The sequence below is a fragment of the Scylla paramamosain genome, chromosome 3, assembly GCF_035594125.1.
Source record: "Scylla paramamosain isolate STU-SP2022 chromosome 3, ASM3559412v1, whole genome shotgun sequence".
Taxonomy (NCBI): Eukaryota; Metazoa; Arthropoda; class Malacostraca; order Decapoda; family Portunidae; genus Scylla; species Scylla paramamosain.
The window spans coordinates 19,342,654-19,353,155 of record NC_087153.1 but is presented as its reverse complement, the minus strand read 5'-3'; the positions used below and the strand labels follow the sequence as shown (position 1 = coordinate 19,353,155).

Below are 10,502 nucleotides of genomic sequence, written 5' to 3'. Positions count from 1 at the left end.
GGTGGAAACGTTCCACTGTAGCGTTGGCCTGAGGATGGTAGCTGGCAGTCCTGTATCGTTGAATGCCGAGTAGTGTCATCAGTTTGTTCCAGACACTGGACTCAAACTGGCCGCCGCGGTCAGAAGTGAGGCTGACAGGAACACCGAAGCGTGAGATCCACGTGCTGATAAAGGCACGTGCAACGGTGTCAGTGGTGATGTCAGTCAGTGGTGCAGCTTCTGGCCAGCGAGTGAAGCGGTCGACACAGGTGAGGATGTAGCGGTAGCCGTCGGAGTGAGGAAGAGGGCCAACGAGGTCGATATGGACGTGTTCGAAGCGTGTGGAGACTGGCGTGAAGGTGGCTGTAGGGGAGCGTGTGTGCCGCGTCACCTTGGAGGCCTGACAGGTGGTGCACCTACGTGTCCAGTCTCTCACGTCCTTGTTGATGGCGGTCCAGATGAATCGGGACGTCATCATGTGTTGTGAAGCTCTGATGCCAGGATGTGAGAGGTCGTGCAGCTGACGGAAGAGTGGATACCTGTGCCGTTGAGGCAGGTATGGTCTGACGGTGTTGGTCGAGACGTCAGCGTAGATGTGCACTTGAGTGCCTGGTAGCTGTACTCTCTTCATCTGTAGTGCGGTGTTTTCTTTTAGTTGCTGCAGCTCGGCGTCGTCGGCCTGATCGGCAGCAATGGCGGCGTAATCGATGAGAGAGGTAGATGTGGCACAGATGTTGCGTGACAGGGCATCGGCTGGGGCGTTATCTTCACCTTTCACGTAACGGAGGTCCGTGGTGAACTGAGAGATGAAGTCTACGTGGCGCAGTTGACGTGGTGAGTAGGATGACTTGTTCTTGATGAAGGTGCTCGTCAGCGGCTTGTGGTCAGTGTAGATATGAAACTGACGTCCTTCGACAAAGTACTGGAAGTGCTTCAATGCCTTGTAGATGGCGAGGAGCTCTTTGTCGAAGGCGCTGTACTTCTTCTCGGCAGTGTTGAGTTTCTTGGAGAAGAAGGCGACGGGTTTCCAGGCACCGTCGATGTGTTGCTGTAGCACTGCTCCAACTCCGGTGTCTGAGGCGTCCGTGGCGATGGAAGTAGGGGCGTCTGGGGCAGGGAAACTGAGCGCTGTGGATGTGAGCGCCTTCCTGGCAGCGAGGAAGGCGTCCTCAGCTGCGGGCGTCCAGGCAAGGGTGACGGACTGGCCTCGTTTGGCTGGCTTCACTAAGGCGTAGAGAGGCTGGAGGAGGAGCGCGCATCGGGGAATGAACCTGTTGTAGTAGTTCAGCATCCCGAGGAACTGCTTCAACTGGCGCTGAGTTGTTGGCTTCGGGAAATTCTGGATGGCAGTACAGCGACTTGCAGTTGGGGTGAAGCCTGAGGAGGACACAGTGTGGCTGAGGAAGTCGACTGAAGGCACGCCGAACACGGACTTGTCGGCGTTGACCTGGATGCCGTAGTCCTTCAGACGAGTGAAGACTTGCTCGAGGTGTTGGCGATGAGCAGCGTCGTCTGGGCTGGCAACTAGAATGTCGTCGACGTAAGTGAAGCAGAACTGCAGTCCTCGCAAAACTTCGTCCATGAAGCGCTGGAATGTTTGAGCAGCGTTCTTGAGACCGAAGGGCATCCTAGTGTATTCATATAGTCCGAAGGGCGTGATTATGGCCGTCTTCGGGATGTCCTCGGGGTTGATGGGGATCTGATGGAAGGCCTTTACGAGGTCGATCCTGGAGAAAATTGTAGAGCCGTGCAGTTGTGATGAAAACTCCTGAATGTTAGGCACTGGATACCTGTCCATCTCGGTGCGGGAGTTTAGGGCTCTGTAGTCCCCGCAAGGGCGTATGTCACCGTTTTTCTTGGGGACGACGTGAAGCGCAGACGACCAGTTGCTGGAGCTTGGGCGGATGATGCCTTGCTGCATCAGAGACTCAAACTCGGCCCTGACCTGTTTGTAGCGTTCTGGTGCTAAGCGACGAGCCTTGGCGAAAACAGGTGGTCCGGTGGTCTCTATGTAGTGCAGGACGTGATGTTTCACTGGCTGCGTGGCTGAGTATGGCTGTGTTAGTGTTGGGAAACCCTTGAGGATGGCGACGAAGGGGTTATCTCGGCAGACTGCGGAGATTCCGGTGCTCTCGCCAGGTGCCGTTCGGCCACGGGTCCGCAGGGAAGTGAGACGATCCAGCAGCGTGCCGTGCTTCAAGTCGACTAAGAGATCGTGGTGGCGTAGGAAATCGGCGCCTAGGATGGGTTGGGTCACAGCTGCCACGTAAAAGGTCCAGTCGAAGGAGCGGCGGAGGTTGAGTTCGAGGTGTAGTGTCTGCCGCGCGTACACAGGGATTTTCGAGGCGTTGCCTGCATAGAGGTGCGTGGTTACAGGCAACCTCTTCTGGCTGTCTGTGGCAGGCAGGACACTGACCTCAGCGCCGGTGTCGACGAGGAACTTAATTCCGGTGCGTCGGTCGTAGACGTGAAGTAGCTGTGACTTGGGCTGGCGGATCGTACGCGCCGTGAACGTCCGCCCGTTTAGTTTGACGCCGGGGTGGTGTTGTAAGTGCAGGGTTGGGTGCACTTAATGGCCTCGCTACCGAACCTGCTGTGGTAGTAGCAGACGCCCGGGGTGCGTGTAGTGCTACGCGACCGAGAGCGGTAGCGAGGGCGTCGAGGTGACGGTGAGCGGCGACGCTGGCGGGGATTTAGTTGTTCCTGCATCGCGCTGACCTGCAGGGCCAGCTGCGACACAATGTGGGTGAGTTGCTGGACGTCTGCTGTGTTAGTGACGGTGGCGACTGAAGACGGTGGCGTTGCCGACGGAACTGTCGACATATAGTCGTCAGCCAGCTGCGCGAGGTCTGCTAGGTCGAGCTTATCTTTCACGCTGAATAAGCTGCTCTGTAGTGCTGGAGGAAGTCGCTGATAAAAGAGGTGGGCGAACATGGTCTTGTCCATTGTGTTGGGCTGATCGCCCAACAACCTCTTCATCCGCCTAAGCAGGTCTGATGGCTTTTCATTCCCCAGCTCCTCCTTCTTTAGTAGCTCTTGCAAGCGTGTCGACACCGACGACGCAAGGCGTTTGAGGACGGCTTGCTTGAGGTCGTCGTAGGGATTGTCCGAAGAGGGGGCTTTCGCGATGGCGTCCGAGACTTGCAAGAGGACCTCGGGTGGCAGGAGAGTGCAGGCGTGAGTGAACTGTTTCAAGGCCTCAGTGATGTTGTTTGCCTTGAAGTTCAGCTCCAAGATGGTAAACCACATGTTGGGGTCGTGGCTGTTGAAGGCTGGAGCCCTGAAGGGGGAAGCTGGGGAGGCGGTGTCCGGTGGAGCCATGGCCGTTTCTTGTTGCTGGCGTGCGATGGGGCCTGGTGGCTTGTTATGCGAGTCGTGGAGCAGGGTGTAGTGACGCCTGTCGGCGAGGCGCGGGCTCCTCCGGCGCCAGGTGCCAGTGAGAGGTGGCAAGGGACGCCTGCTGGGCGCCACTGTGCAGTGCTGAGGGTGTGACAGCGATGGTCCTAGGCACGTACTTTACCGCACTCGCACTTACGGCTTGGAACGCACTGCCGTGAACGGAGTGTGTAGTCTGTGTGTGTGTGTGTGTGTGCGTGTATGTGTAGGTGTTGGTGTCTGGCACACGGGGGTTGGTACGCGCTGATGCACACTAGGGAGTTTTCTAGGGGCACGGGTTAACACACACAGGGGGAGGGTGGACGACGGGGGAGAGGGGAGGGACGGTCGGGAGCACTAACACTTTGGTGGGGGAACGTTGCAGGGAACGCCGCCCTGTTGTCGAGCGGAAGACGGGAGTACCGGTGCAGGGGGCGCCGCCCTGTTGTAGAGAAGCGAAATCAGGGCCAGTGGGGTCACGGCCGGGTGGCGGTGACCGTGCGTGGTGAGCCGGAGAGGTGTTGCTGCTGCTGTGGTGGTGATGGAGGCTGGGCAGCAGGTGTGGCAGGGGTGGCAGGTGACCAGGCAGCAGGTGGAGTTGGCGCGGTGGTTCACGGCAGCAGGAGAGGGAGTGACCTGGTGGCGGTGGTGAGGCGGCAGGTGAGCGTGACCTCAGTGGCCTGGGTGGCTGGCGAGGCGTGGTGAGTCACAGCTGCGAGAGAGGGTGGCTGGTGACTGGTGAGGCAGCGGCGGTGACCACGGCTGCCGGGCTGGGTGACGGTGTGTGTGTGTCACGTGGCGGCTGGCCGGGCTGGGTGGCGTCGGTGGGTCACGGCTGGGCCAGGCTGGGTGGCGGTTTGGCCGTGGTGGTCCGTGTCAGGCGGGGGCTGGCCTGGGCTAGGTACCTATAGCTGTGGCGACGCTATAGTGCCAAAGAACCTGGGACACAGCATTGGTGGAGCTGGCCACTACGGTCTAACTCCGAGTCACCATTTCTAGTGATCTAGGTGAAAGCCGCCAGGAATAGAGAAGAGAAAACCGACAGGTAACCGTCAGCAGTTGCAAGTCCTTTAATCTCTTAGCTCGCCAGGGATAGAGAAGAGAAAACCGACAGGTAACCGTCAGCAGTTGCAAGTCCTTTAATCTCAACTCTTTTTGTTCACCAGCTAAGGTTGTATTCATAGCCACTTGTTAGACTGGTTGAACTCTCTCTGCATTTATTTAACCCTTACAAGGTTTATTGAGTATTATGTCAACATATACATATATACATATTGCACAAAGGAAAAAATATACATGAATGTACATAATACACAAAGCGGGCACCAGCCCGCAGGTGGGGGAGTCTTGGGGCCCGGTGGTGGGCGGTGCGGTGGCGCGGCGAGGAGTGCTGCTCGCCGGTCAGGAAAGGAGCTGCGACCTGTTCAGCGGGGCGGGGGCGCTGAGAACTCGCAGCATCAGGTCTGTGGGCGTGTGGCGGACGATGAGGGCAGCCCTGGCCTTGCGGCTGCTGAGGAGATCACCGCCTACAGGATGGGCCGGTGGTGGCGGCGTTGGTCTGAGGGCGGCGGTGGCCGGACAGGACAGTAGGTAGTGCACTAGCGGGTGGCGGCTGTGCCTCCCGCAGTGGTCGCACTCCTGCCCCCGAAAGTCGTCGTACAGCTGTTCCCTGGTGCAGTAGCCCAGCCTTACGCGTTGCAGCAACACGCCGTCTGCTCTGGGCTGCTGCTGGGAGGCGTCCAACGACTGGTAGCCAGTGGCGGAGGCGTACCAAGCTGCCTGTCTCTTCCTTGTTTCCAGCTGCCGGTGCGTGTGGCGGGCGCGCTTGGTTGCGGCGAGCCTGGCTCGCGCCCTCACTTGGCTCAGGCTGGGCGGCACATGCCTTGTCACCTGGGGGCCACTAGCAGCTCTCTTGGCGGCTGCGTCAGCAGCCTCGTTGCCTCGTACTCCCACGTGGCTGGGTATCCAGTTGAGCCTCACCCGTCGCCCCTGCGCGGCGAGGCTCTGGAGGCTACCCAGGATGGCGGTGACGAGGCCCACGTTGTCGCTGGGATACGGCTGTTGTAGAGCCTGTAGCCCCGTTCTGGAGTCGGTGTGGAGCACCACGGTGCGCTCCCGCCGGTGTTGAGCGTGCTCCAGGGCCAGCAGGATGGCCACCAGTTCTGTCTGCAGGGTGGAGCAGTGGTCGGAAGTCCTCTCACACACCTCGGCCCCTCTGGTGATGGCAGCAGCGCCCGTCCTTCTGCTGTCAGGGTCAGCCGAGCCGTCGGTGTAGTACACAACACTGTCTGGCTCGGTGACCTGCACCATGGCCATGAAGGCGTGCTGCCGCATCTCCTCCACGGCGCAGAGCGCCTTGCTGGCGGGCAGCTGTGTGGCGGAGAACCCTGCCGCGGGTGGCTCCCACGGGGGTGGGGCGCGGAAGGTGGGGGCAGGGAGGTCCGCCTGTGGCCAGTTCTCCATGCGAGCCAGGTTGTGGGTAGCCAGCGTGCACTGCAGCAGCCACGGGTTGCGGCGGAGAGATTCGGCGCCCTGCGTCCCCGCCAGCCTTAGTCTCCTCTGTGTCACTCCCTCCGCGTCACGCTGCAGCACCCTCGCTACGCGGCAGGCCGTGATCTGCTGTACCCTGGTGGTGAGGGGTACCAGTCTGGTCTCGCTCTGCATGACGCATGCGCTGGACCACCTCGGTGCCCCCAGCATGGTCCTCATTGCGGTGTTTTGTAGCACCTCGATCCGCTCCTGCTGGTTTGGAGAGAGTGCTATGAGGATGGGGGCGCTGTAATCCACCAGCGAGCGAACAGCGTGCACGTAGTACTGGCGCAGGACGGAAAAAGTGGCGCCCGCGCTGATTCGCGTCATGGCCCGCATCACGTTCAGCCTAGACTGCGTCCTCTCCCTCAGGTAGGCGGCGTGGGCTGTGAAGGACAGCCGCTTGTCCACCCACACACCGAGGTACTGGTAGGAGTTGGTCCATGCCAGCTCAACTCCCTGGACGCGGAGCTGCCAGGTTGGGTCTGCCGCCTTCACCATCATGGCCCGGGACTTCTCTGCCGAGATCTTGAGCCCCAGGTCCTGGCATTTCCCGCTGATGAGGTCGAGTGCCTGCTGCGTCCTCCTGAGCTTGTTGCCCCTTCCGGTGACGACGAGGGCGAGGTCATCGGCGTAGCTCAGCAGGACGGTGCCAGCGTGGAAAGGCAGTGCCACTAGCTGTTCCATCAGCAGGTTGAACAGTAGAGGGCTGAGGATGCCGCCCTGGGGCGTCCCGTTCTCAAGTACCTTGAAGGTCGACCTCAGGCCCTGGAACCTAACCCTGGCGCGGCGGCGCTGCAGGTAGTCGCAGAGCCAGGCCAGCAGCCTTCCTCGCACCCCTTTCCGCACGAGTGCGTCGAGGATGGCGTGAGGGCTGGCTAGCTCGAACGCCTTCTCGAGGTCGATGAAGACGATGACGGCGGGGCGGTGGTCAATTTGGGTCAGCAGGGCGAGGATGCTGTCTGCCGTGCTCACTCCGCGGGTGTAGCCGAACACATGTGGGTGAGAGGGCCCCACGCGCCACTGTAGCCGCGCGAGCACCATCCTCTCAGCCGTTTTGGCCGTGCAGCTGAGGAGAGAGATGGGTCTGATCTTGGTGGGCTCCCTCGGCTTTGGAATCGGCTGAATGTCGGCTTCCTTCCACGCGGGCGGCAGACAGCCCGCCATCCATGAGGCGTTGATGGTGGCCAACAGCGCGGCGTCCCCAGCCGGCCCAGCGTGCGCCAACATGGAGTATGGCACGCCGTCCGTCCCCGCTGCCGTGTCGCGGCCTCTCCTCCTAGCCCGCTCCAGCTCTTGAAGGGAGAAGGGCTGGTCAGTCACGTCGGCTTCCTCCATCGCCTCCCTGACAGCCTCGTCGCGGTGTGGTCGGAGCTGCTGCTGGATGCGTTGTGTCTGGGGAGGAAGCTGGTCACTGGAGCTCCGCGTGGTGAACATGGTGGCAAGCCTCTCTGCCTCCTGCTGCGGGTGCGGGTGGGCGGGCGGGCGGGGCGGGGCAGCGCCGGAGGCTGTCCTCACGCTCCTCCACAGCTGGCCTAGAGACGTGTGGTGGCTAAAAGTGGCGCACCACTCCAGCCACTTAGCCTCTCTGGCCCTCAGGGATACCTGCCGTGCACGGGCCACCACATCCTGTAGGAGTCTTAGGTTGTTGGGGTTGGGGCGCCTTTTGTACAGTTTTCTGTGCTGGTTGACACGGTGGTTATGCTCGCGCACCTCTTCGTTGTAGTACCACCAGTCTGTCCGGTGGCGGCGGCTCGGGGTGCACCTGGGGATGGCTGCGGCGGCTGCGGTCTGGATGGCCGTCGTCAGGTCCCTCTCCTGCTGATGTAGGTCGGCGGGCGTCTGATAGGCGGCCCACCACTCGTCAAGAGAGGCCTGAAACTTGGTCCAGTCCGCTCTCCTTATGTTCCAGCGTGGGGGCGGGCGGGGTGGGACCGGCGGGGCCACTGGGAGGGTGGTGAGGGTGGCAAAGTGGTCGCTGGTGAGGGTCGGGTGCACCTGCCACGTAGCGCCTGCCGCCAGGTCACTCGAGACCAACGTGAGGTCAAGCCTTCCTCCCCGGGTGTGGGTGGCCTCCCCTGTGTTGAGAAGGCACACGTGAGGGATTTCCTCGAGCAGCACGGCCAGGTGGCGGCCCGTTTCGTTGGCTGGGGACGGTGACTGTAGCATGGGGTGGTGGGCGTTGAGGTCGCCCGCAACCAAGAGACTGGAGTGGGAGGCGAGGGTGAGAAGCTCTCCTGCCTCCAGCTGGTGTCGCTGGCTCCTGTATACGTTGTATACCAGGAGCGGGAGACTTCCCACCTGCAGCTCCAGCGCCAGGACCTCCACACCGTCCCCGCAGTTGACTGGGGCTGCAACCCTACGGTGAGGGATTGTGCTCCTCACCAGCGCTGCACAGCCTCGGGTGCCCTCCGCTGTGGGGAGCGAGTGAAGGGTGTAGCCCGCCACCCTCCATTCAAAGTCGGCGGGCGTCAGTGTTTCCTGGAGGAGCACAACGTCAAGGTGCTCCTCGAAGACGGCCTGTAGGACTTGATGTTTCTTGGGTCGCAGGCCCTGCACGTTCCATTGCAGGACTCTGAGCCTGGGGGGCCCTGCAGGCTAGTCCGCGTGGGTGGCGCCCTCAGCATATCTCCTCTCCATGTTGGTGGTGAAGGTCTGGTGGTTGGAGGGAGGGGCACAGACGTGGGTCCCTCGAGTTCAGCGGTGGTGGCAGGAGGCCGCACTCAGAGATGGCCGTGGCCGTCTCCTGGCGGAGAAGCGCGTCCAGATCGTCCCGCCTAGCGGGGACGTGATCAGGGCTGGCAAGCAGCTCCGCCATCAACTGCACCATCCGCGCCACGAGGCAGTTGACCACCGCGCGGGTTTCTTCGCTGAGACAGGCGGGCACCCCGTGGAGAGGATCGCTCGGGACCATGGCTCTCCTCCTCACCGTTGTCGGTGCTGGGCCTGTCGCCGCACGGGCGGGGGCGTCGCCGGGAGGGTCTCTCCCTTGTGTGCCGCTGCTCGGGTGGTGGGGCTTGGCTCGAGCATGCTTGGTAGGGGTGCTACCTGAGCGAGTGGAGGGGTGGGCGGAGGGGGTGCAGCTCTCCGTGCCTATGGCTGGAGGCTGTACCTCGGGTCGGCGGTGAGGGGGTTGCCGGTTAATCTCTTCCGGTCTTGCCGCTGGCTGGGACGGGGGTGGGGGGGTGGCTGAGGGGGCCTGCCGCGGGACCCAAGCTGACCTGACTGGAGGTGGGGCGGGTGCAACGGGATCTCGCGCTGACCTTCCTGGCTGGCCACGTGGTGGATGCTGTTGCTGCTGGGGCTGAGCGATCTGTTGCCGGGGCTGCCCATGCGACGCTTTATGGCGACGTCGACGTTGCCGCCTTGGTGGCGCCTGAGACTGCTGTTGTTGCTGCTGGCGTGAACGAGGCATCCTACGGAGCCTCTCAGGGCACTGGGGATTCCACGCGTGGTGGTTTTTCCCACAGTTTGGGCACCTGGCGGTGGTTGCCTCGTTGGCCTTATGGCGGGCGATGCACTCCTCCGTCGGGTGGGGCAGGCTGCACACGCCGCACCTGGCGGCATGTTCGCACCGCGCCTGCAGGTGGTTGTACCGTTGGCAGCTGTAACATCTTACAGGCTCACCTTGGTAGGGGCGCAGGGAGTATCTGCCCCAGCAGCCGAGATCCAACTTGGCGGGCGGCGGCCCCACACACACAAGTAGCACCTGTCTCGTGGGCAACTTGTCCCTCCTGGAGGTCAGACGCTGGGCGGAGGTCACCTGAGGGTGAGCCTCTACCGCCTCGAGAGGCAGGTCGAGCGGGTAGCGCTCCAGCACCACCTTGTGCCTCTTTTCGCTTGGGTCGAGGAGGAGCACCCTGTTTCCTTCCTCCGCGATGCGGCGCAGGAGTGCCGTGGAATCCTCGTCCTTGGGCGTGACCACGTGCTCACCCTTGAGATTAACCCTTACCTGTATCCGAAGGGTCGGATACTCCCTCTCGAGGGCAGAGATGGCTCGGTAAGAGTTCTCGTATTCGCCCAGGCTGCCCAGCTTGAACTTGGGCCTCGGGGGCTGGTGGCGGCGAGCTCGGCTGGTCGTGACGGTAGTCCATCCTTGCTCCTCACCGCCGTCCTGCTGCTGCTGCTGCACCACGTCGCTGAAAACGGAGAGGTCGAGTGGGGCCCAGTCCGCTTCGGTAGCGTTGTCCTCCTGCCATGAAGGCTGGAGGCTGCGGGTGGCTCGCTTCGGTGAGCGCTCATCACTGCTGCTGTCCTCCAGCAGGTTACGGGCCGCTTTCTTGGGCGTGGAGCACTTTAGGGATGCTGAAGAAGAGGATGCTCTTGCCCTCTTCCCTGAACCGTTGTTCAGCACTATCACTTGGTCACTGTTGAATGCCATGACGATTGAACGAGGCGGGAACGACACACGTGGTATTTAGGGTAGGTCAGAGGGGGCGTGGCAGCGACCACGTCCGACCCCGACCGTGGCACAGTCGTGACTACATTTATTTAACAAAAACATGAACATATATACAAGAAATACTGAACATAAAAAATGATTTACATAAAGATATGGACAAAGAGAGTGAATGTGTGTGTGTATGTCTGTGTGAAGAAAGGAGTAATATGATGTATAG

General features: G+C 61.4%; 1 protein-coding gene across 1 annotated transcript; it reads right to left on the bottom strand.

Moving 5' to 3' along the window:
* Nucleotides 1-4,755: 4,755 nt before the first annotated feature.
* LOC135096417 (uncharacterized) lies at nt 4,756-10,264 on the bottom strand. The gene is made up of 2 exons (XM_063997910.1): nt 8,607-10,264; nt 4,756-8,464 (listed from the first exon to the last, which is right to left on the bottom strand). Exons 1-2 carry the CDS (start codon nt 10,262-10,264, stop codon nt 4,756-4,758), a joined length of 5,367 nt encoding a protein of 1,788 aa, XP_063853980.1.
* Between the last annotated feature and the right edge of the window lie 238 nt (nt 10,265-10,502).